At 52.5% G+C, this 22144-nt stretch overlaps 1 protein-coding gene across 2 annotated transcripts in view; it reads right to left on the bottom strand.

Moving 5' to 3' along the window:
* IQGAP1 (IQ motif containing GTPase activating protein 1) overlaps positions 1-22144 on the bottom strand; it is a 37804-nt gene that overhangs the window by 1673 nt on the left and 13987 nt on the right. For both annotated transcript variants that reach the window (XM_020790049.3, XM_072981558.2), the window contains 28 exons: positions 21790-21880; positions 21271-21434; positions 20733-20817; positions 20369-20532; positions 20010-20170; positions 19341-19465; positions 18483-18646; positions 17891-17981; positions 16035-16202; positions 15209-15351; positions 14234-14404; positions 13726-13809; positions 13234-13305; positions 13084-13153; positions 12157-12365; positions 10836-10991; positions 10561-10724; positions 8103-8327; positions 7639-7779; positions 7451-7535; positions 5851-6083; positions 5070-5202; positions 4798-4900; positions 4000-4135; positions 2428-2515; positions 2050-2262; positions 1604-1770; positions 1176-1298 (listed from right to left, as the gene is read on the bottom strand). In XM_020790049.3, the coding sequence (XP_020645708.3) occupies positions 1176-1298; positions 1604-1770; positions 2050-2262; positions 2428-2515; positions 4000-4135; positions 4798-4900; positions 5070-5202; positions 5851-6083; positions 7451-7535; positions 7639-7779; positions 8103-8327; positions 10561-10724; positions 10836-10991; positions 12157-12365; positions 13084-13153; positions 13234-13305; positions 13726-13809; positions 14234-14404; positions 15209-15351; positions 16035-16202; positions 17891-17981; positions 18483-18646; positions 19341-19465; positions 20010-20170; positions 20369-20532; positions 20733-20817; positions 21271-21434; positions 21790-21880 (3929 nt within the window). The remainder of the gene's footprint in view (positions 1-1175; positions 1299-1603; positions 1771-2049; positions 2263-2427; positions 2516-3999; positions 4136-4797; positions 4901-5069; positions 5203-5850; positions 6084-7450; positions 7536-7638; positions 7780-8102; positions 8328-10560; positions 10725-10835; positions 10992-12156; positions 12366-13083; positions 13154-13233; positions 13306-13725; positions 13810-14233; positions 14405-15208; positions 15352-16034; positions 16203-17890; positions 17982-18482; positions 18647-19340; positions 19466-20009; positions 20171-20368; positions 20533-20732; positions 20818-21270; positions 21435-21789; positions 21881-22144) is intronic.

Here is a 22144-nt window from a genome sequence, read left to right as displayed (position 1 = left end):
CTGCTCTCGTTAATTCTAACAAACAGAAAAAGAAAAGTCTTCTGCCTGCTTTCATCTTACCACCAGAGTAAGATTTTCTTCCCCTAACATTTTGCCTTACATATTGGCTAGTTCTCCTGCAAGTTTTCAAAGTCATAATCATTTTCTAGTCATTTTAGTAATTTAGATTCAAAGAATATTTTTAGTTGCTGCAAAATAATTTTTCCATCTGTATCAGAAAGTACTTTTCAAACACTATAAAGAGCAATGAGAACACATTACTTTAAAAGCTCTAGGATGGCTTAACTGGCTCTTTCGATCCGGTCCTTTATCATTATCCCCATTATCCCTTCTCACTCCTGTCAATTCTAGGAAACCTGTATTATGAGCAGGGCTGGAAGGCAACCGTCCGCCCTCTGGGTAGTTTCCCAACCACATTCAGAGGCATGCGCTGGACGGCCCTTGGGGAGGGGCGCAACCACTTCATACAACGCCCCAAGCGATAACTTGGTTGACCGCTTCCCCTCCTGGAAGAGGAGAAGACGGCCGTGTCAGAGAGGCCAGAGACGTCCCAGGCTGCCCAATTTTAGGCCTGGGAAAAGCTCTTACAGGGATTTTACCCCAGAAAGGTCTTTTCACGGTAAAATCCATCCCAATGTTCAAAGCAAGATGCAACAAAGCACAACATTAAGTGGAGACTGCAGAGTGGAAGGGCTGGAATGAAAAAACCCTATTCCCCCCCCAAAAAAAAAGCTGATCCTTCTGCACAGAATGACCCCAGAGCCTCACTCTGGTCTCTGGGGCCTGAGCCAGCGAGCCGAAGACACCTCAGAATGGCACCAGGAATCAGCGAACACCAACCAGCTGCAACCATCCCCACACTGCCCTCGAAAGTGCCACACAGGAGACACCCACGCAGCAGAGAGCACCATTCTGGTCTGGGGATAAACCCTGTTGCCCTCCAGTCTTGACGGGATCCACGTCCCAGCACCATCGGATGTTTAACGTTTTCCTACATTACCACGTGGCTCTTCCTCCAAGGAGTTCTGGGTGCCACAAGGGTTACCCAAAGGAGTGGCATGAATGGCTTCTTCAAAATGTTTCTCATCATGCTTTGTCTACCACTTTGCCATGGAACGAGACCCACTGCCTCTTGGCATGTTTCTCCTTCCTCCTTTGGGAAATGCAATACTCACTGGCCAACTTGCAGGTCCTCAATCTCAAGCAGAACTCCCTTCTCATGGAGTCGGGCTGCTGTGTATTTCAGGAAAATCTTCTTACTTTTCTTTCCTTTCATTTCCCGTGGCTTCTTGGAGACCCTGAAGAAAATTAACACAGGGCCCTTTGCTGAAGAGGAAACTGCAGCAACACTCACGGGACCCCTCCCCGTTTGTCAGGGGCTCCCGGGTCCCTCCATTCCCCAGCGTTGGGCCAAAACAGTGGCAGGGCTCAGGACGTCACAGAACCCAATGGGGAGGATAAAGGCCCCCTCCTGCCTCTTAGGTGCTCTGCCTAAGAGCCCGCCTCATTCCTTCTCTGACGGGCTGGCTATTCTCAGTCCTCCTTGGGCCCTTGCTCACGGAGAGGGGCGCCAAGGTCAGTTCCCCTGTGAGGACCAACTCACTTGCCCTTGCTGGCCAAGTTATCCAAGCAGGTTTTTATGTAGCTCTTGTAGTAATCCACTTGCTCTTCGTAAAACGTAGCCTTAGAGTTGAGCGCATTGTACGTCTGTTGCAGCTTCACCAGTTCTGCTTTTCTCCTTTGGCGATATCGGCGCTGATTCCGTATGTCCTGAATCAGGCAAGGGGGGGGGGGGGAAAGCAAGCCTCACGCTGACATGAAGGTCCGACAAGGAGAGGCCCAGCAGAGACAAGGCCCAGCCGTCAGGTGCAAGAGGAGGCAGCCACCGTGTTCTGGGAGGAGGGGTGTGGCACGTGGGACACGGATGTCTTTTGCCTCCCACACCTGCCCCTCAGCACCCAGACGTGGAAGCACGAGCCTCTCGCACCCCCGGTCTCAGCAAACCTGAGGGAGTTTGCAAGCACACAGCCAACTTTTCTTGGCACCCACCTTTGCCACATCATTGATCAACTCCTGGTATCCGTGCTTCGGGTTGACAAGGCCCAGTTCTGTGAGCTTCTTCAGCCCTGACCTGATCTTCTCCTTCTTCTCCTGGAGGCTCAGGTTGCTATCCTCCTTGAGCGCTTTAGAGGTCTTCATTTTGTCAGGAGTTCTGGCGTCCCGAATCGCTCGCCTCTGCATGGCTCTCTGGTGCTCAGCTTCCTAGGCCGGGGGGGGGTCAAAAGGACGCCTTAAATCACATCCAATGAGGCCCAATTAGCGGCCTGCAGGGCTACCGCCTTCACTGGGGCCACCCCAGCCCCACATGCCAACAGAAGCCAAAAGGAAGGGGGCAGCAGAGGCAAAGAGACAATCGTCCTACCCTACCTGCTCAGTGCTGGCCGGGGTCTCCAAAATCTCACCTAGCGCCTCTCCCGGCTGGAAGCGAATGACATCCACAATCAAGCGCTTTGTGCTGAAAAGCAACAAGAGATGAGACGTGACCCACCCTCTCGACTCGCCTCCTGCATGACCAGAGGAAATAAATGCTCAGTGGGAGCAGCCAGGCTTCTTGGCTCACCACCCCAACAGTCTAGAAAGCAAAGCTACGGGCACCCAGGACTAAACCCACTCACCATCGGGCATTTTCAAAAGTAAGCGGGGTAGGACGGCGTTATTCACTCGGCAATCAAAGGCAAGGGAAGGACAAGGGGGGGGAACCCCTGGGCAGGTCTGGCTGCCAGTGAGGAGGTTCAAACCTTGGCCCGGGCATCTCCTCTGGCTGGCAATATTGGGATAAATTCACTTAGGGTCAAGATAATGCAAGTTTTAAAATCTGGTTCTTTGACTTGGCCAGTCGTGCCATGGGGCATTTTCACGGCGGATGTTGTCACGTTGCCTTTATTGAGGGCTTTTATGTTTCTGCTGTTTTCAGTGTCTTGATTTGTTGTACCCTTAGCCTTTTTAAAAAACTGAATAGTGTGATAAAGTGTTGTTAGGAAGAAGGAAAGGCATATACCTTGTTCTCTGCTCTTTGGAGGAAGATGTGATGCAAAATGTATTAATAATTTTTTTAAAAATAGTGGCCCTTATTTCTTGATGGTTTCTTAAATGTATGTTTTAGCTATATCAGATTATTCCATTTCCCCAGTTTTTCCTACTACAGGACTGACTGGTCAACCACCTGTAAGGACCTAGATGTTAACATCCTCTCTAACATTCTCTGGACTTGGCACCATCAAGAAATCAATTTTATGGGCTTTCCCCTCAAATTGACAGACACTGGCCCCACCAGTGTCTTTTGCAGCACAACCAATCGTAACTGCAAGTCAGCAAGTCAAACCTTTTTCCTAAACTTTATTTGACAATCCATCTGTGCAGCACAGCGGTGAAAACAGCGGCTTATATATTGTGAATACAACTCTTCCTAGACTTTGGGAAGTAAATTCACGTCGGCTTTTAAGAGATTGGTGCAATCCATGTCTGTTGGCCTCTGGATTGCTGGATCTGAGTTCAGGCACACTATCCAGTGGTTCTTTATGTAGTCTTCCTTATATTTTACCTGAATTTTATATGTGGCCTACATGTCTTTTTACTTGTTTTTTTAAGGATTAAAAACACTTATCTTATTATGAAGCCCAGTTTTTTTCCTGTACTTGAAACTGAACAAACATATCTGAGCACTAGAGCATTGTGTGGCTGAAGGCAGGTGTCCCAGGCCATTGTTCCGGTCTTCCTTTAAGGGAAAAGGTTACCGGTCGTAAACCTGTCCCCAACCGCGATCACAAAAAACACAATGCCCCCTGTTGGGGCCCTCTGCAAGTACGGTGTCTTCCTACGGTCTCACCACGCCTCGAACACCATGGACGCCGCGAGGTCACAGACAGAGCCGGTGCAGGACCAAGCGGGAGAGGGCCAAGCCTCCAGAGAGGGAGGCGCCTTGAACTGAGCCCCACTTACTTCAGCAGGATGGTTTTGGCATCCATTTCAGCATTCTCATCCATGGGAACATCAAACTTATTCGTCAGTGTGAGGGAAACCTCTGTCTTGGCCAGCATCTCCTTACTGGGATCATTCATGCTTCCAGTTCCTTCACCTGGGACAAAAACAGACAGAGAAAGAACAGAAGGGTTCACTTCCTTTCTCTAGATCTGCCATGAGTTGTTTTTACTAAAAGTCATTTTTTGCATCTTCAAATTTCTTATCTGGAAAGTTTCATCTTATTCTTTAGAGGAAGAAAAATCCACAAGGAAAGTCCAGTGAATGCCAATTAATGATCTGCATATATATTTTAGTATATATGTAACCAAATTCTCAATATACTAGGTGTCTATAAAAAGGATAGAATATGAACACATTTAGAGCAGCAGGAGCTTAAAGATCAAATGCGGTCAAATTGATGTCCCAATCCCAAACGACTGTGTCATTGCCCCCTCCCCACAAACCCACAAGCCCTCTGGCCCAAACAGGAACCACCCCTAAGCCTCAGTCAGGCCCATGAGAGCAGCACCCCCACAAGAGCCACACCAGCCTGGAATGAAATGACTGAATGGGGAAAGGGAAATCCAGGACAGAGAACGACCAACTGGCATTGCTCTCCTTCTCCATGTAAGGAAAAGCAAAGGTCTTCAACTTTGAACAGAAATTGAAAAATGCCTCTCTCACAGAAAATGAGACACGGGCTGGACTCCCTGTGGCTAACATGGGAGCATTCATTAAAAGGGCCAACCCTTTAGGCTGACCTAAAGAAAAGCTTACCTATCAGAGATTCAATGGTGGGAACTTCACCAAGGTCATCCAGAAGTTCATGAAGAGGGTCATTGTGTTCAGGTGCAATTGCATCTTGATGATCCAGAAGCAGCTGTTTGAAGAGACCAAAGAGGCCTGGTTTAGATGGTACTGCATCTGGGTTCCCCTCTAATTTGGAAAGACACTTTTGTAATGCAGTGCCGTTTCCTTGCCTTGTTTCTGTGAGAGCCCCCATTGGAGACTCACGGCTTTGGTTACACTCCAACGGGCAGGAGACTTACTGTGTGCGTATTGATGATTTCTCCAATGGAAATATAGATCACCGGCTTCGTCAGAGTCACTAAATCAGAGTACTCATCCACATTGAACTTATCCTGAAGCTCTGGGACCTCACATGCAGCTTGGAAAAAGCGCCTTCAGAAAAACAAAAGATCATTAGCCTCCTTCGGCAAGCAAACACTCCAGCAACCCAGTGATTTCGCGCCCCCACCCCCCACCCCCCAGCCGCTGCCTTGCTGTGGCTGGACTTGGACGTGGGCGCAAAACCTTAACTTGTTCTTCACTATAAAAGACACTAAGAAAACAACTTAGTGGAAATTTAGGCACCACTGAAAGTATGGCCAGCTACTTATGCTGTACATCACTGAAATCCTGTGATGCCACGCCACTATCAAAACTCAACCCTTCTTGTATTGTAGCAAAATGCCAAACCAACAGGGCAATAGAAGAAATGCTCTATTCATAATATTTTTTTCTCCCACTCTTTTTTCTTTGGTTTTATGCTACGGTAGCATACTGTATCCTGGAATGTGCAGTCACTGCATTGCGCATGTGCAGATCACCCAAGCTGCCCCGAAACACAGCAGGGCATCCGGGCATCCAGAGGAGCGTCTCTCGAGAAGCTGATGGGATTTTGTGGGAGCCGAAAGAGAGCCCCAGCACAGAGCGGCGGGCACCAAGGGCACGTCGCTGCACTTCCTCTGGCTTCCCTGGCCCCTCGTCAGCCCCCCCCCAATTCACAAGACATCCATTAAGTCCCACCTGCCGCCAGGGATTCTTTACCTGAATTTCTGATAGGACTGAGAAAGGTATTCATTTATAATCCCAAGATGTGCATTGTCACCCAGAAACATTTTATTGGATGCGGCATGTTGCAACATTTTTGCGATGGAGCCGAGGTTTCGCCGCTGGTCCGTGGTCAGTTGCCCTCCAGCTGACAGATCGATGATGTCGAAGGCGTCGGGAGCCACAATGGCCGGGTTCATGTAGCGATAATATAGAAGGTTGCCGACAATCTACAGAAAGACCAAAGACACCAACACAGCTCTCTCTCTCTCTCTCTCTCTCTCTCTCTCTGTGAGTGTGAGTGTGAGAGAGACAGAGACTTAAGTCTGCCACAAGTAGGAAAAGATGCGACTAACAGGCACTACGCCTCTCCCTCACATCAGTTCCAGGTTTACTCAGCTGAACAGAGAAGCAGAAAGGAAGCAATGGGCATTTAAAAATAAATAAAGCTGAAATATTTGTAGATGTTCTGCATCTGTTTTCCTCACTTTTAAGACCAATGAGTTAAACACTGTGAGCCTTTTATTACGGACACAATGAATAGCCCCGAGTGGGAAAACTCTTGAGCCTTGCCACCTGCAGAATTTGGCCCCATGTCCTGTGAAGTCAGAAATGGCAAAGGGGAAAGTGGTCGGGGTGGCAGCTCTTCTTTCCAAACCAGCTCCTCTTTTGCCAAGCAGCCTCAAGCAGGACACCCGCTAAGGGAGAAGAGCAGGGGCCAAAGACAGACACACACCGTCCACAACCTGAGCTACTTGTTTCTTCTTCACTGAAACAGTTGCCTGCAGAGAGACAGGCCTGAAGATGTGGACAGTGGAAGGAGGAGGAATTTCAAGCCAGAACGGCAGGTGACCCCTGCTGCCCCCCCCTCCGCCCCGCTGGCTCCCAACAAGAAAGGCTTTGACACAGAAGCTCTCCCAGCAAAGCCTCCCTTCCCCTCGTGCATCATCCCACTACTGCTACACCATTACCAGCGGAGAGGCTGCTTGCTTTTCACCTAAAGGTATGCTTTAAAAATCAAGTCACCTGCAGAGAAAGCCTAGATGCGAGGCCTCAGTGTAGGAAAGCACAGAACTAGAAAAGAGAAGAAAACAGCATTCACATGTCTTTTAAAGGAAGAGGCACAAGACGGCTCTCTATCTATCCGGAAGAGAAGGTGCCAGGTAGATATCGTTCAAGGTCTCTTCCTTTGGGGGAGCCGGAAGCATCGAGGCAGGTCGCCCCCAATGTGTTCGTGGGACCAAAAGGCCACCTTTTGGGCAAATGGTTTTGGCTACAAATAATAGACTGGGAGGTTAACAGGGAGCTCTGGACCCTCCAGGGCCAGCCCCCAAGACAGCGGGATGCTTGGTCTTTTCCACACCGCCCCAGCCCCATCGGAACATGTTGGGTGTCTCTACCTGACATCTTCTCTCTAAGAACGGAAGGAAAGCGGGCTTTGGCTGCCCCTGGAAGAGGACAGGGCAACCGCGGTCAGCCCCTGGAGAGAAGCAGCCCAGCAGAAAGAGAGACAGGCAGGCAGAGGGCAGAAGCAACACCTCCTGCAACTCTCTGGCCTCGGGTACGAGGAGGGAGAGCCAAGGGCCTGGCCTCTCACCTTCAGCAGCTCATCCTCGCTGGCGTCAGGAAATTTCTCATGGAGCGAATCTTTCAGGACTTTGGCGATGAAGCGCATCCCGTACCTGCAGGAGGGGCAAGAGAGAAAAACAGCAGCAACGGAGAAGCTAGGGCCAGGCTTCTGGGCCCACCTTCCTCCCTACAGAAGGAGCTCTTGGGGGGACTCACGGGATTTTCTCCAGAGAGCCGATGATGGCCAGCAGGAACTTGTCAGTCACGGCCCGCATGTTCTTGACGGAGGCATCCAGGCGTGTCCTCACCTCTTCGTGGGCCAGGGCTTGCTCTGGTGTAACGTCATAAGGCAGCTTACTGCCAGAGAAAAAGCAGCAGAGACATAAATCTCCGGGGAGGGGAGGGGGAGAGCCTTGCTCACGTCCCACTTCACCTCTACCACAAACTCACACAAAGGAAGTGGGAACGCAATCCGTTTAGATAACTCGGCATGCTGGGACCTAAAGCCTGGGACCATCGGTCATGAAAACAAGAGCTCCCCGTGTTCCCAATGCAAGGTTTATTGTTCTTAGCGGTCAAGGTTTTTCCTATCTTTTTTCCTTTGTTGGTTTTATTGTTATTATTCCATGTGACATTATTAACAATAAAAAAGAGAAAGGGGGGGGGGAGAGTGTTCTCACCTGGCCTCTCCTGTCTGTGACTCCATTTGGTTGACCCATGACTTGTATATGTCCACAGGATCCGTTTTGATATTGAGGGATTTGTCTTCCATGATCTCCTTCACCACAGGGGCCAGAATCTGCCTCAAAGCGTTCTGCCCACGAGCACCACGGTTGAAGCTCACCACCATTTTGATCACTGTGGGGTTTCCAGTCACAATCTCGTGGAGCTGATCCACTTTTGATCTGGAAGGTGAGAATCACAACCTTGACTGTAGACAGACAGACAGACAGACAGACAGCATCTCTCTCTCTCTCTCTCTCTCTCTCTCTCTCTCTCTCTATCTATGCGCACATACACACACACACACGATTTTAAAAGACCAAACAGAGTTCCTTCTTCTGGACGAGGTATCCCCCCCCCCCCGAGCGCAACAAAGGACCCCCTGAAGGTCCCTCCGCAGAGGAAATGGGATGTTCCAGAGAGGAAGCAGGTCGGGGGCCCTTTGTCCCTCCTGCCTGGCCCCCGCCTCTCTGCAATCCAAACAGAAGTCCAGTTTGGGTCTCCCAAGGAGCCCCAGAGAGGTGCGACGAAGACAAGCAGGGCGGCCATCGATCAGAAGAGCTACTGCTCTCTTTCGGGATTCATGAGAACAGGAACCAGGGGCATAAAACGCCTGGGTAACCCTAGTTTACAAATGGTTAAGCCAGAAGCACAGAAGGAAACAGCAGCAGCTGGTCTGTGCCCATGGTTCTATTCATTTATTTATTTAAAATATTTTTATCCCACCTTTCTCCTTAAAAAGAACTCAAAGTGGCAAACAACTTCTAGAAGTTGTTTGTTTAATCAAGGCAGTAACATGCTGGCCAGGTCAGGCAAGGACTTCATGCCATGAACAGTTTTCCCATGGTTGCTGTGGGTTTTTCGGGCTCTTTGGCCGTGTTCTGGAGGTCGTTCTTCCTAATGTTTCGCCAGTCTCTGTGGCCGGCACCTTCGGAGCACAAAGTGCTCTCCTCTGAAGATGCCCATGGCCACAGAGACTGGCGCAACATTAGGAAGAACGCCTCCAGAACATGGCCAAAGAGCCCGAAAAACCCACAACAACCATTAGATCCCAGCCGTGAAAGCCTTTGCAAATACAGTTTTCCCATGGTTTCAACAGAGCGGCTGGCATGCAGGACTCCCAACCGCAGGCGGACCGGGGGAGGGGGGAGAACGTCACCCATGTGGCCCTCCTCCTCCTCCTCCGCCTCCTCCTCCTCCGTGCCCAGCTGGACTCAGCACATGAAGGCGTTCCTGGGTTTCCTTTTGCCACAGTCCATCGTGGTGAGTGTCTGCAAAAACTACTTACACAATAAATCCTCAAAGATGACCGTGGCTCTTTATCATCATCTGCATGCGAAGAACAGACATTCCCTGGAGGGAGGGGGGAGGGGCTGGCTGAGCCAACCTTGCCAATTAGCACACATCCCAGGCTACCTGAAAGACTCTGTGCTCTTAACACAAGCTCCAGCCGGGTTCTGAGATCTGCTGGAGAGGACTGTCCACTCGGCCCGCCACCTTCAGAGGCCCATTTGTTGGGATGTGAGGAAGGAGGACCTTTCTCAGTGGTCCCTCCCAAGCTCCAAAATGCTTTGCGCAAAGTGACTGCATTTGTTTTCTCCTGGCCATGCTTCAGGCGGGCCTCTGAAGGTAAATTAATATAAATATTTAAGGAAGTGATTTTAAAATCAAAAATTTTAAGTTTTATTTAGTGGTCTTAATTTCCTGTTGCTTTTTAACTGTACCGAAAGTAGCCTAGGTTTCAAAATTCTGGGAGAAAGGAAGCATATAACATAAACACATGCCAAATGCAAAGATTGTTTCAAGCGGTGCCAACAAGTGAAAAGGCAAAGACAAGATAAAGGTTCAGAGGCAGAGAAGCCTTCCAACCACACCACCACTGAATCCAGCTGTTAGCTGCCAGATGCAATACTTGGTACGGATCCATATGTGAAAGCTGACTAGCTCTGTAGACCAGAGACCCCTCACAATGCCTGCAAGGAGCATATTCAGATCTGGGCTTGCAACCATTTCCTACTGGAAGCAGCAAGACAAAAAAACAAAAACAAAAAACAAAAACAACCAATTGGAAAAAAACCTGACAGCAGCCTCTGTGCTCCTGAGGCTCCCCCTCTTCTCTAGGCCTGTGTCGGAAGGCCCTGCCACGACCAGGCACAGGCCCGCGGTCCCTAGAGGACCCCCCCCCTTGGGCCAAATGGCTCTCCTTGCAGTCACAGCCACCCTGAGCACCACCGTTATCCAAAGATCCCTCCCCCGAGGCGGTGCTCCTGAACTGCCAGGCGGCATCCGTCTCAGAGGGGAGAGGACGGACGGACGAGTGCGAGAGAGCCTTCCACTTCAGACGGTCACCAACAGGCCTCAACCCATACGAGAGACTACGCGAAATGCTGGGCCAGGAGCCTCCTGGCCACGTACTTGATCTCTTCCTGCAGAGCCGTCTGGAAGAGGCGCAGCAACAGGTACTCCTCTCTCTGATTGGACGCATAGTTGTACAGTGTGAAGATCACAGAGTCCATGAACTTGGTAGATTTGTTCTGTGGCATTTGGAAAATCAGTTTTGCCAAGTACGTCGGGTTTGTCTGCAGAAAAACAAGGAGGAGAACATGGAGAAATCTATGGTTTTCTCAAAATGGGGACAGCAAGATTTATCTGTACGTGGCCAGCTGATGGCGGTCACTCCTCTCTCTCACCTGCAACAAGTAGAAGAGATGCTGGTAGGCCTCCAACTTCTCCCTCTTCTCTTTGCTCAGAGCTTTCAGGCCCCCCCTTTGCTTGTTTAGCATCATCATGTCTGAAAGCTGCTCTTTATTCTTTTTAGTCAGCTTCTTACTGTGAGACACAACATCCTGTAAAGGCAGGAATTCAGCGTCTCGTTAGATCCGTACTTGCCCCTGCCTTTTATCTTGATCCGTCTTCCCCAAGTCCCAGGTTGGACTAAAGAGTATTTAAGAAGTGAGTGTAAGACGAGCTGAGCAGACGTGCAAACTACTCTAGTCCTGGCTTGCCTTCACTATAACCTTTCTTAAGATGCTGAAGAGCATCTGTAGATCTACCACTGAAACAGCCAGAGGTGAGACACGGAAGGACACCCAGGGAGTCTCCCAAAGCCAGAAACAGCCGGAGCCAAGACCAGCTGAACGTTCTGTGGGGACAAGAGGCTCCTTGCCTGGCGGAGGCCAGGGCTTTTGCTGACAGCTATATCAACAAGAAACACAAAGGCGGAAGAAAAAAAAGGTATTGTGGAACTGCTATATTTTCATTCATACATTCATTCATTCAATTTGTATTCATTCATACATACGTTCATTCAATTTGTATTTGCACTACTCTGAGCAGATTACAATCTCATAAAATAGAAAACACCAATGAAAATGAAAATAATAAAACTGATAACAAAAACCCTAAAAGAAAAGAAAATAAATCAGATAGCACCAACTAATCTCAGAGTGGATGGAGGAAAAGAGAAGAGGAGGAGGGAATTTTTTTTAAAAAGGATGGGGGTGGGAGAGGGAGGAAGGTGGTCAGCTGGAGCTGGTGTGGAAAGCCTCCCTGAGAAGCAATGTCCGTGATTGCTTCTTAAAAGTCCACAGGGAGGGGGCCGGGCGGAGCTCCTCTGGAAGCTCTTTCCATAATCTTGGAGCCAGCGCCAAGAAGGCCCTTTTTAAATTTTAATGCAAGCTTTCATGGAACAGCCAGCAACATGTCGTCCTGTCCAAAATAAAACAGCAGCAGCAGGCCCGACTGCTGTCCAAACATGTTAATCTCACACAACATGGTTCTCGACAGCTTTCAGGATGCAAAGGAGAGATTCACTGTGCAGTGCGATTCATGCCTGTGAATTTCTAGAGGCACCCTCTGTTCTTACGGACCGATTCTTGTTGGAAGAAACATCCTGGGGAGTTGGCTGCGGCTGCTTGCTTTCACTGAACTTGGTGACCCAAGTAGCGAGTCCCAGATTTGGAGCCCACCCACCCAGCCAGCCTCCCTCTAAAAAGCGTACATATGCTGTACCTGAAGTGTGATTTTGTTTTTTACCAGCAACCCAATTTTGATGTCCATGAGATTGAGATCATTCTCCAGTTGCTGATTGGAGCGGATCAAGGTCACAACCTCCTCGCGCAGCTTCATCAAATCCAGCTCCTCTTGGAAGTCTTGGTCACTCTGATCCAGCAGGTGGACAAACTTCCTAACAACCACCATGGGCGGCTCTTCGGCATTGACTGTGGAGCAAAGAGAGAAACACTGCGGATACAGAACACTTTTTTCCAAAAGAATCAAAGGCAGGCTTTTTATAGCACGTGTCTTCTGGATCTTGTTGATGAAAGAAATATTCGGAACAGCCCCTTCCTTGCCCAATTGTTGCAATGCGAAGGGTAGAAGACTTGGGGGTGGGATTTCTACAACTCAGGAACTCAAGGACCGCAGAAACCGGGCAGGTAGGAAGGCGCCATCCACTGTTTAACTTCAGCATGGAGCCCAGGATGTGGCCCGTTTCTAAGACTGGAAGAGGAGAAGGCCTTGCAGCTGCTGTTCGCCTAGTGGCCGTAAGGGCAACTGAAGGAGGAGACACTGGTGACCTCTCTCCAGACAGGCTTCAGGAAGCATCCGGCCGCCGGAAACTCTGCAGAGCTGTTGCCAGAGGATGCTGCGATGGCTCCTGTACTGGTGGCAGCTACTTGAGAAGAGGAGTGAGGACTCCTGGAGGCCTGAGACAATAGAGGCTCCAGCGTGCTCGTCACAGCTCCAAAGGCAGAACAGAACGAGGGCAGGTTGTGCTCCTTGAAAACGGTCCTCCCCCCCCCCTCCCAAGCACCATCAGCTGAGGAAGGATGGCCAGAGGACATTCCCCCCCCCCCCCCCGCTGGCTCCTGGCTGCTCTTCCACTCCCCCTCAGGGTGATCAGGAGCCACACAAGCACCCCTCGCCTCCCACACTCACTGAGGGTTCTGTAGTCATCACGAGCTTTGTTGGCACGGATGAAGGCCTGGATTTTCACAATGTCATTGATCTAGACGAGAGACAAGAACAATCACTTTGCGAGGCGAGTCCACTAAGAGTGCGGTTTCGTATAAGCCGAAGAGTTCTTACATGATCCCGGAAGTACTGCAGCCGATCTCTGTACCGCTTTCGAGCCTGGTACATCCTGGTCATTGCTTGAATCTGTGGAAGACAGCAATTGAGGTCCGTTATCGTCTCTTTCCCAGTGAATGCGGAAATCCCTTATGCTTTCAGATAGATAAGAACAGGTGGAGCATTCCAAGATATTAAAACACCATCTTGAATGTTTTCTGTATCGAATTTTGTCATTTAAAATAATTCTTTTTAAACTCAAAAACTGTCCAGTCCGGACTAGCTAAACAAGAGGAGTTGGCGTGGGAGACAGGCACAAGGCCACCTCCCCTTTTTCCCTCACAGAGCCTCCTCCCTGGTCCATCTCCAGCGGACCCATAACCAGTGAAAAGGCGGGCCTGATCCTCCTCCCCCCCCCCATCCCCTGTTGCTGCCAAAAAGACACAGATGGGCTGGCAGAGAGAAACGAAGAGCTCTCCACCAGATAGTTTTGCCTGGAGAGCAAATTACCTTCACTGCCTCGTCCTTGTGTGCCTGGAGGTACTTCAGCCGATCCTGGTACTTCTTCTGCTGCCTGTAGCCTCGCCAGTGAGACTGAAGCCAAACAAAACAATTTGTTGGGGGAAGGTCCTTGTCTGACGCTAAGATCCCGACAGGCCTCAGCCAAAGATCGGGTCCCCCCATCAGGTCCCCGACCTGCTGCGTGTGGGCCACAAAAGGGTGCCCTGTGGAACGAGAGAGACCCCTGCCTTCCCCTCCTTATTAGAGGGATAAAAAGGAGAGGAGAGCGCTCAGAAGCCCTTGCTACAGGCTAGGCCACCCCATGTTTAAAAGAAAAAGCAAAGGGGCTCCTTCAAGAGCAAGGACAGCTCGGAGGCAGAGCAAAGAGGATCTGAGCTTCGTTGTCTCTCTCTCTCTGAAACCCTGCATGCCAGGCAGCTGCTACCCAGTTCCTCTCCCAGTTTGCCTATCGGCCCCCTCCCCCTCCCTGCTGGCCCCCACGCCAAGGGCCACCTACCTGGATGCAGGTGATAGCCGGAACCTGTTTCTTCAGAAAGTGCATCCTGGCGCTGAACTCCTGGCGAACAAGGTATCCACGGCAACGGGCCTGGAGCCGGGTGATCAGGCCCTCGTTGGCCAGCCAGAGCTGCTCCCGATTGTAGGCGGCTGTGACGGCAGAGATGGTGGCCTGGCTCCCCGTGGCCGGAGGAGGAGGAGGAGGAGGAGGAAGGCGCAGAGGAGGAAAAACAAAAAACAAACAAGCCACACTTCAGCGCAGGGCTGGAGGGCTCTCCCAACAGCCCTGCAGGTAGGCCCCTCCTGCAGCGCCACATCCGGCAAGCAGCCAGCTTTCCAGATTGATGGTATGAGTCTGCTAGAGACCCCTTTTCTGCACCTGGCCAACCCCAGACACGTGGGCGGCCACGGAGGCCCCAAGGAAAGGCTGCTCTGCCGAGCGACCATCGTGCTCTGGACCTCCCCGGCTGGCGAAGTCCAAAACCCCGTCCGTACCCGCCTACTGTGGCGAGCTCTGCCTCTGGACTCATCCTGCCGCTGCTCAGAGACTTTTAATTGGTGTCATCTATTCCTTTCCCCTAGTCTTTTCTACAAAGGTCTCATACACTTAATTTAAAACATATTACAAAACAATTATATGCAACATACCTAAAGTCTATGCCATTCAAAAACTTTCAGTTTTGCGATAGCACAGTAAATACTTTCTTCCTTATTTTAAATCAACCTAGCACTGGCACCGAGCTGAAAAGGGCTACGGTGTTCTAAGAGCTGTAGAGAGGTTTATTTCATTTATAAATAAAAACACCAGTCCCTGTGCCCAGTCTCATGACTTTCTCCAAAAGGTAATGGGAAGCCAGCTCAGGCACTGTTCTGAAAGCAGGAAACGTTCTTTCAAGGATCCCTTTCTTGTCCTGTCCTTCCGCGGGTGGGGGCAAAGCGTGATGTCCCAATCCCAGAGATGCTTTTCTCTACCTACCTGGATCTCCTCCCGGGATAGCTGTGCATTGTTCTGTACAAATCCTGGGGGCTCCTCCCAGCTCCCCTCCTTGGTCTGCAGGTTATGATAGTAATGGTAGCCTCCCTTCACCCAGTGCTTCACCCACGCGCTGCCGTTGTCCCCTGGAAGAAAGGAGGGTCGCCTGCAGGCCTGAGCCAGCCAACCTCTGCCTGGCGGTAGAGACAGGGCTCTGCATAGCCACTCAGCACCTGGACTACTTGCCCACCCCCAGGAAGAAGACGGTCCAGGGTAGCCGCGGCAGCCGCCACCCGTCGAGATCGGAATAACATACGGAGGTAGGAGAACGAAGAGACTTTACCAGCCCCCGAGGCACACCTAAGCTCATTTTCCACCGGTTCCTGCCCATTCCTAGGCAACAAAACCTCCGTCGTGGAAGGGAGCCCACTGGAAGATCCTTTCCACAAGGCGTGCGGGGAAGGGGGGGCCCTGCTGGATACGCCCCCTCCACCTCTCCCACAGGTCAAAATGCAGGGCCTTCCTCAGCACCCAACACCCATCGTTTTTTCTTTTTAAAAAAACTTCAGAAACGCCCCTTGGATCCTCTGCCTCCAGGGGCCCCCGAAGGCAATCGTGGTCCTGTTTCCAGAACCCGCACGGCTCCTCACGCCTCTGAATTATAGCCACGGGGGCACAGGAGGGGATTGTCGAGTAAAATACACCATTTTCTAAGAAAAGCCAATGGGCTGTGGAAGTCCCAGGAGACCCAGTGGGCGACGTCGGTGGCCCCTTGAGACGGCCTCGCCCCTGCTTTGGCGCTCCCCTTTCGGGCACCCACGGCCTTTACCCGCAGCCAGCTTGGCTTTCTTGATGCCTGTCAGTTCCAGCTGATACGTGTCTGCACATTCGGGCGTCACCCCATACAGGCCGACGTCCGGTGAGCGCAGGAAGCCGAGGGTTTTCACAACGTCCGCCTCGTCCACTGCTTTGTTAATGGCCAAAATCCCTAAAGAAACTGGGAGAAAATACGAAGGAAGTCCTCATGAAGACCTCAGCGAAGGGCTCTAGCTCGGAGCTCTTCCCAGGGTTTCTGCCACTACAACGGCCTTCGCGGTGGAGAACTGGCTGCTCCTTTTCCTCCTCCTTTTCCACTAGAAACCGGACGGATCCTGCCCCACCCGCCCCTTCACACAGATGTGAAATCTGAGAGCAGGCAGTCCCTGTTCCCTACAGGACCAAAGGTCACAGCGTGCACCAAAACCGAAGTGTCATCCACCGTACGTACAATCCTGCGTCTGCATGTCTACACAGGAAGGTTGAGGAAGACGTCTCGCTGAATTCAGCGGTGTGCGGACTCCCAGGAGTCAGTCTCAAAATGCAATCAATGGGATTACATCCAGAAATCACCCACATTCCCCAATCACCTCTTTTAGGGCAAAATCCCTCGGGAGCTCTAGAAATGCTGGCTCTTTTGCGTCTGTGACTGCTGCACACCTTTTCCCGATCCATTCTCCCCGACAACCCTTCCTTCTTTGGCAGGCCCCCCAGCTCCCTTCTCAAGACCCCCCTGAGCCTTCTGCCCTCCTTCCACGGGGGGGGGGAGAACCCGCTGCCACCCTTCCGCTACTTCGGGGCGTGGTCCTGTCAGCCACCACAATGAGGAGAAGCCACCAGCCCTGCTGAAACTTTATGTGACTTCAGGTCACTGTGGATGAAGCAGATTCCTGCTGCCACTCCGCCTTGTCTTTCCCGTAGGAAGAATTGGGGGGGGGGGGGGAGGCAGTAGCCACTCCAGATGCTGATGGACTGCAGGGTCTTGTTACTCCTCAGCACTGATTATGCTAGTGTGTGTGTGTGCGCGCGTTTGCGTGTGTGCATGTGTGTAATGTGCAGCCAGTCCAGTAACTCGTGCCAAGCCACAAGAGGCCCACCCCCTTTTTGTCATGCTGAGGAGCAACGGTGATCACCTCCCACTGACTCATCCACTGGGTGGGTTCCTGTTGTGCGCCTTCTGCACGTTCGTGCTCATGCAGTGTCCACATCCACGTGTACCCACCAACACTTGTGGACCAGAGAAGGAAAGCTCCTGCCCTGTCACTACGATGTCCTGACGGGATTGGAATGAAAGCGCAAGAGCAGTCTGGCAAGTCCTGCCCCAAAGCGTGTGTGTGGGGGGGGGGGGGGAAGGAACGACACCCCACCAGGGAAGGACGACTAGGGCCACCCCACACTCATAGTGACCGTGACTATTCAAAGGGGGCTCAATTATGTCACTAAGGTCCTTGACCTTCTGGCCCGAATGCACATCTCATGACAACATATGGGTGAAGCTTCTCAGTCATCCGGGTGAGGTTAACTGGAAGCCGAGTCATGGCAACGGGACTTCTTTCTTGTGAGGCTGTAACGTTCTGCTCCTCATCCAGACTGAAGAAGCTGCTCGGATGAGGAGCGAAACGTTTCAACCTAGTAAGAAAGAAGCCCAGTTGCCATGACTCGGCTTCGGGATGATATGACCGAGCGCTGCAGTACGGGACAGCCTGGAGCCGGCCAAGAATGACACGGGGGGAAAACGCAGAGCGTTTAAAGCAAGGGCAAGGCCCTCTCTCAAGGCCTTCAGCTTCAAAGGGCAGAAGCCTCCACGGCAAAGAGAGACGACTCAGGCCAGGGTCTGGCATCCCTGAAAGAGAGGAAGAGGAGGCTTACACTTTTGAGCTTCTTCCGTGTCCCTGTTGGACTGATGAATGCCACCCTGGATTTCATCCAGCCAGAGAACAGCTGTTTCATCCCGAGTTTCCTGAAAGGAAAGGAAAGCAAAGCAACACTGTCTTCATCACAGACATGAGAGACTATTTCGCCCCCCCACACACACACACACACATACACACACACACTCAGGACGTGCCTGGGCAGGGGGTGAACCGGCTTCCCTTCGGGAATTTACCCTCCTTCCCACCAGGTAAAGGAGGAACTAAGAGGAGGGCAGGAAAGTCATCCTACGGAAGCCTTATGTTTGGAGAGGGTTGACCGGAGGAAACCAAGAGACTATGTCCTCGGCCAGGATGGGCTGCTCTGCAGAGACATGCCAAAGGAGCCGTGGAGTTGGCGGGCCGGGCAGTGAGGGGAGGCCCACGTCCCTTCCTGCCGCTGGTTGTTCTTCAGGCTCTGAGCAACCGCCCTGTGGCCACCCTCGCTGGACACCAGTGATCCCACCAGCAGCCACTCCAGCCCCCAAAGCCCCAGGTCTCCCCCTGGCCTCGTCTTGGGCTGGGACCGATGCGGCCGCCGGTCGACTCACCTGCGCTTTCTCCCTCTTCGTGCGAAGCAGGACAACTTGGTAATGTTGTGCTACTTTGGGGGTCACCCCTTCCAGTTTTGCTGCGGGAATCTGCAGCGCCTGTAGCGTTTTCTTCGGATCTCCTTCATCCAAAGCCTCATTGATGAGCCCAATGGCCACAATCCCTGGGACACGCATGATGAAAAAGAAGAAGCTGGACGTCGATACGGCAGGGAGGCACCAGCTGGCAACTGGCCACAAACCCTGTGCTCACCCTTGCTCTGAAAGGGACAGGCGCCCCCCCTACCCGGTCCACCACCTCTGCTACGTGGTAACCTTTCAAGGCCACCTTTCCTCTGGCGAGCACTCAAGTCAACAGGCACGGCTCTCCTTCTCACTTCTTTTATCTTCACAACAACCCTGAGGTAAGTCAGGCTGAGAGAGCAGAACTGGCCAAGGCTCACCCAGCCAGTTTGCCAGCTGAGGCAGGATTTGAACCCATGTCTCCACAGTCCTGGCCTAACGCTCTAACCCAACACCACACCTTTTCTATGATCATTTTCCTTAACCATCCAAGTCTCAGGGACTACCAGGCTCCCTTCTGCTGCCTGATGACTTCAACTCTTCTTCAAAGGGCAGGGAATAACAACACCCCCTTGCCCAGTTCAGGAGCAGCTTAAGGTCTATTCCATGTCACTCAAGGGTTTCCTACGAACGAAAGCCTCGAACAAAGAAGGAACTGCCGCTCATTTGCCTGCTCTAGGAGAACTCTGTGCAACCCACAGGCAACCAGAGGCCTCTTAGCCAATAGACAGAAACACACACACGTACACACACACGTACACACACACGCACACCCCGCTGCCTTCTGCCACTTACTCTCATGTTCCTCCTGGACCACGATGTTCACGCGGTCCACACAGGACTGTATGTCGTTCCAAGTGACGAACTCAACCCCTTCAGCCTGCACCCGAGCCTTCAGCTTCAGCAGTTCATCAAGGTACCTGCCACAGCCAGGAGACAAGGTGGCAACTATGTTAAGGAACCACTTGGAGACACACATTAAATACAAAAACTTAAGCAGACCCACAAAAGAAAAACAGAAAGAGAAAGTGAGACAACCTTCGGGGGGGGGAGGGAGAGAGGTGAATCCGAGCAGGCCCAAAGGGAAAGCTTTTCCCCGAGCATCAAAGTACAGCGTAAAGCCACTGGAGGACACCCAAGGGATCACCATCCTCTCTCCCCCCCCCACCGCCCAAACTGCCCCCTCTGGCCTCACACCGAGGGGGCAGTTTGCAAGCCTTCTTCCGGAGGACTTCAATGGGGAGGGCCTTCCGCCGCCTCCCAGCCCCCCCCTCCCCCCAACTCTGCAGGAGGCGCACAAACTCTGGGTGAACGAAGCAGACATGGCTGCCCCGCTGCAGGAGCCGCCGGACTCCGGCATCCGCTTCCCTCGCCTTCCGCAGCTGTTCCTTCCCAGGAGCCGAGGAAGCCGAGGGAGAAGCAGGGGAGGGGTCTGCGCCCACGGAGTGGCCCGACCGAACAGACCTCTGGGAATTTTCATCCTCGACGTTGGTCAGGCCCGTCACGGGGCTGCTCAGCTGCTTCCAGACCATGTTCACATCGCCAGAGTCCAGGGCCCGGTTGATCAGGGCGACGGAGGAGAGCATCTCCACGGCCACTGACAGCTCCGGGTGCGTGAGGTTGCCCTGGGTGGGGAAAAGACCGAGATGAAGACCCCACGCCCGGCCACGCAAAGACAAAAGGAGGCGGTCCGCGGTCATCGGAGGCGGCAGCCTGAACCCTCCCCTCTGGCCAGGGCACCGGGAGCCGCTGTGAGTTCCCCTTGAGAGGTGACTGGCTGTTCACCCCCCTCCAGGAGAAAAGCACAGAGAAGGGTCCCTCACCTCCGGGCTCTGCTGCTGGAGCGTGGCCAGCTCCTTCTGGTACAGCTCGGCAGCAAACGGGTACACCGGGGGCAGCTGAGCCTCCGGATTCATCAGCTCCACCACCGTCTTCTCGGCCAAGCCGCCACGGATGGCCACGTTGATCCTCCCCACGGCGGTCAGTCCTGGGAACACAAAGGGGGGATGTGGGGAAGAAAGAGTCAAGGCTCTTGCAGGTGGGGCTCCTCTGCTGTAGGCACGGGTGTGTGTGTGTGTGTGTGTGTGTGTGTGTGTGTGTCGGGCAGGACAGCCAGGCCCTCTGCTGGGACTTGGGGAGTTCCTGGAACCTGCTTTCAGAGGTGCAGAGCCACAGAGGAGGACTTACTTTGCTGGTACTGCTGGGCGGTACTGTTGGCCACGTCCACCCCTGCCTGCAGCTCCTCCTTCTGAAGGGACCCTTCTCTGCCAGCCTAAAACAGAACACTTGGGGTTCACAATGTCCACCAACTCTGAAATCGCATCCTGAAACCTGTGTCACTTGGCTCTGCAGATCTCACTCCAGAACACAAACCAGAGCAGTCTGGAAGGTAATGGGGAAACCCTCTGAACCACTGATAGGGTGTGGCCCGGCCTGAACACAGCCACTGCACACACAGCCACAGTAACACAAATCACAACAGGAAGCAAATGAAAAAAGGGCACAGAGCAGAAGCCCAACAGTGGCCACCCCTGGCCAACCGGCCCGGATGTCCAGCGTGGTTCTGTTCTAGATCAGAGACACATTTTCTGTGCATTCCATTTTTCTGTGTCACGGCAAGCCTGTGTTTGCTTCAAGGTCAGAACACTGCTCGGCCAACTACAGAGGCTAAAGGGGCTTCTGAACTGGCCTGCGTTCACCCACGCCTCCCCTTTTTCTCATGTACCTCCTGCCTCTGTTGCTTCTCTCGCAGAAGCTGCTTGAAATACCAGTCGCTGTTTTCACGCTGCAGCCCCCGAAGGCCCAGAGCGGCTGATGCCAAGGCCTGGAACAGAGCAGCCGCATCTCCTCGGTTCAGAGCCAGGTCCACCTTTGACAGGGCTGAAAGTGCTGGAAGAAAAGAGGCCGAAGTCTCAACAGGGCAGCGCTTGCAAGGGGCCGGGGGAGGGGGGGAAGGAACCGCTCAGGATTGCTCTCCGCTTTCCACTACCATGTGGAGGGAGAAGGGAGGGGGGCGTCGGTGTGGGAGATGCCTTCCAGCACGTCAGATGGCACCAGGTCTGCGAGGGCGGTTCAAGGCATCACTTGAGGCATCGCTTCTCCTGAAAGGGCTTGTGTGCCTTTGGGTGCTGGCCCTCCCCATTCCCAGGTGTAACGAGGAGGGAAAACCAGGCAGAGCAGAGGATGATGATGGCTTTCCAGAGGAAGCCAGGAGAGTCCGGCCAGGACGGCGGCCTGCACTTACTATTAACTTTGTTGATGTTGCCCTGGATCTCCGCTTGTGTCAGGAGCTCTTCATACACGTCCCGTTCTCTTTCCGCATCTTCAGAGGCAATCTGGAGACAGGAGAGCATCAAGAAGGACCCTTTCTTTCGAGACCTCGTCTGTAGGGCCAACGCTTCTACCACGGAGGGAGTTGGGATGCTCCTGGCAGGGAAGCTGATGGGAGTGTGGCTCTCCTAGGCTCGCCAGCGGTTGCCGGCCACTGGCCAGGCCTCTGGACTGCCTTTCCGCCACCCCCGCTCCACCTCTAGGGAGGAATGGCACACAGCCCACCCTGAAAACGCTGCAACCCCAAGGAGCGTTCCCTACACAGAAGG

The sequence above is a fragment of the Pogona vitticeps genome, chromosome 12 (assembly GCF_051106095.1).
Source record: "Pogona vitticeps strain Pit_001003342236 chromosome 12, PviZW2.1, whole genome shotgun sequence".
Taxonomy (NCBI): domain Eukaryota; kingdom Metazoa; phylum Chordata; class Lepidosauria; order Squamata; family Agamidae; genus Pogona; species Pogona vitticeps.
This window is presented reverse-complemented; position numbering and strand designations above follow the sequence as displayed.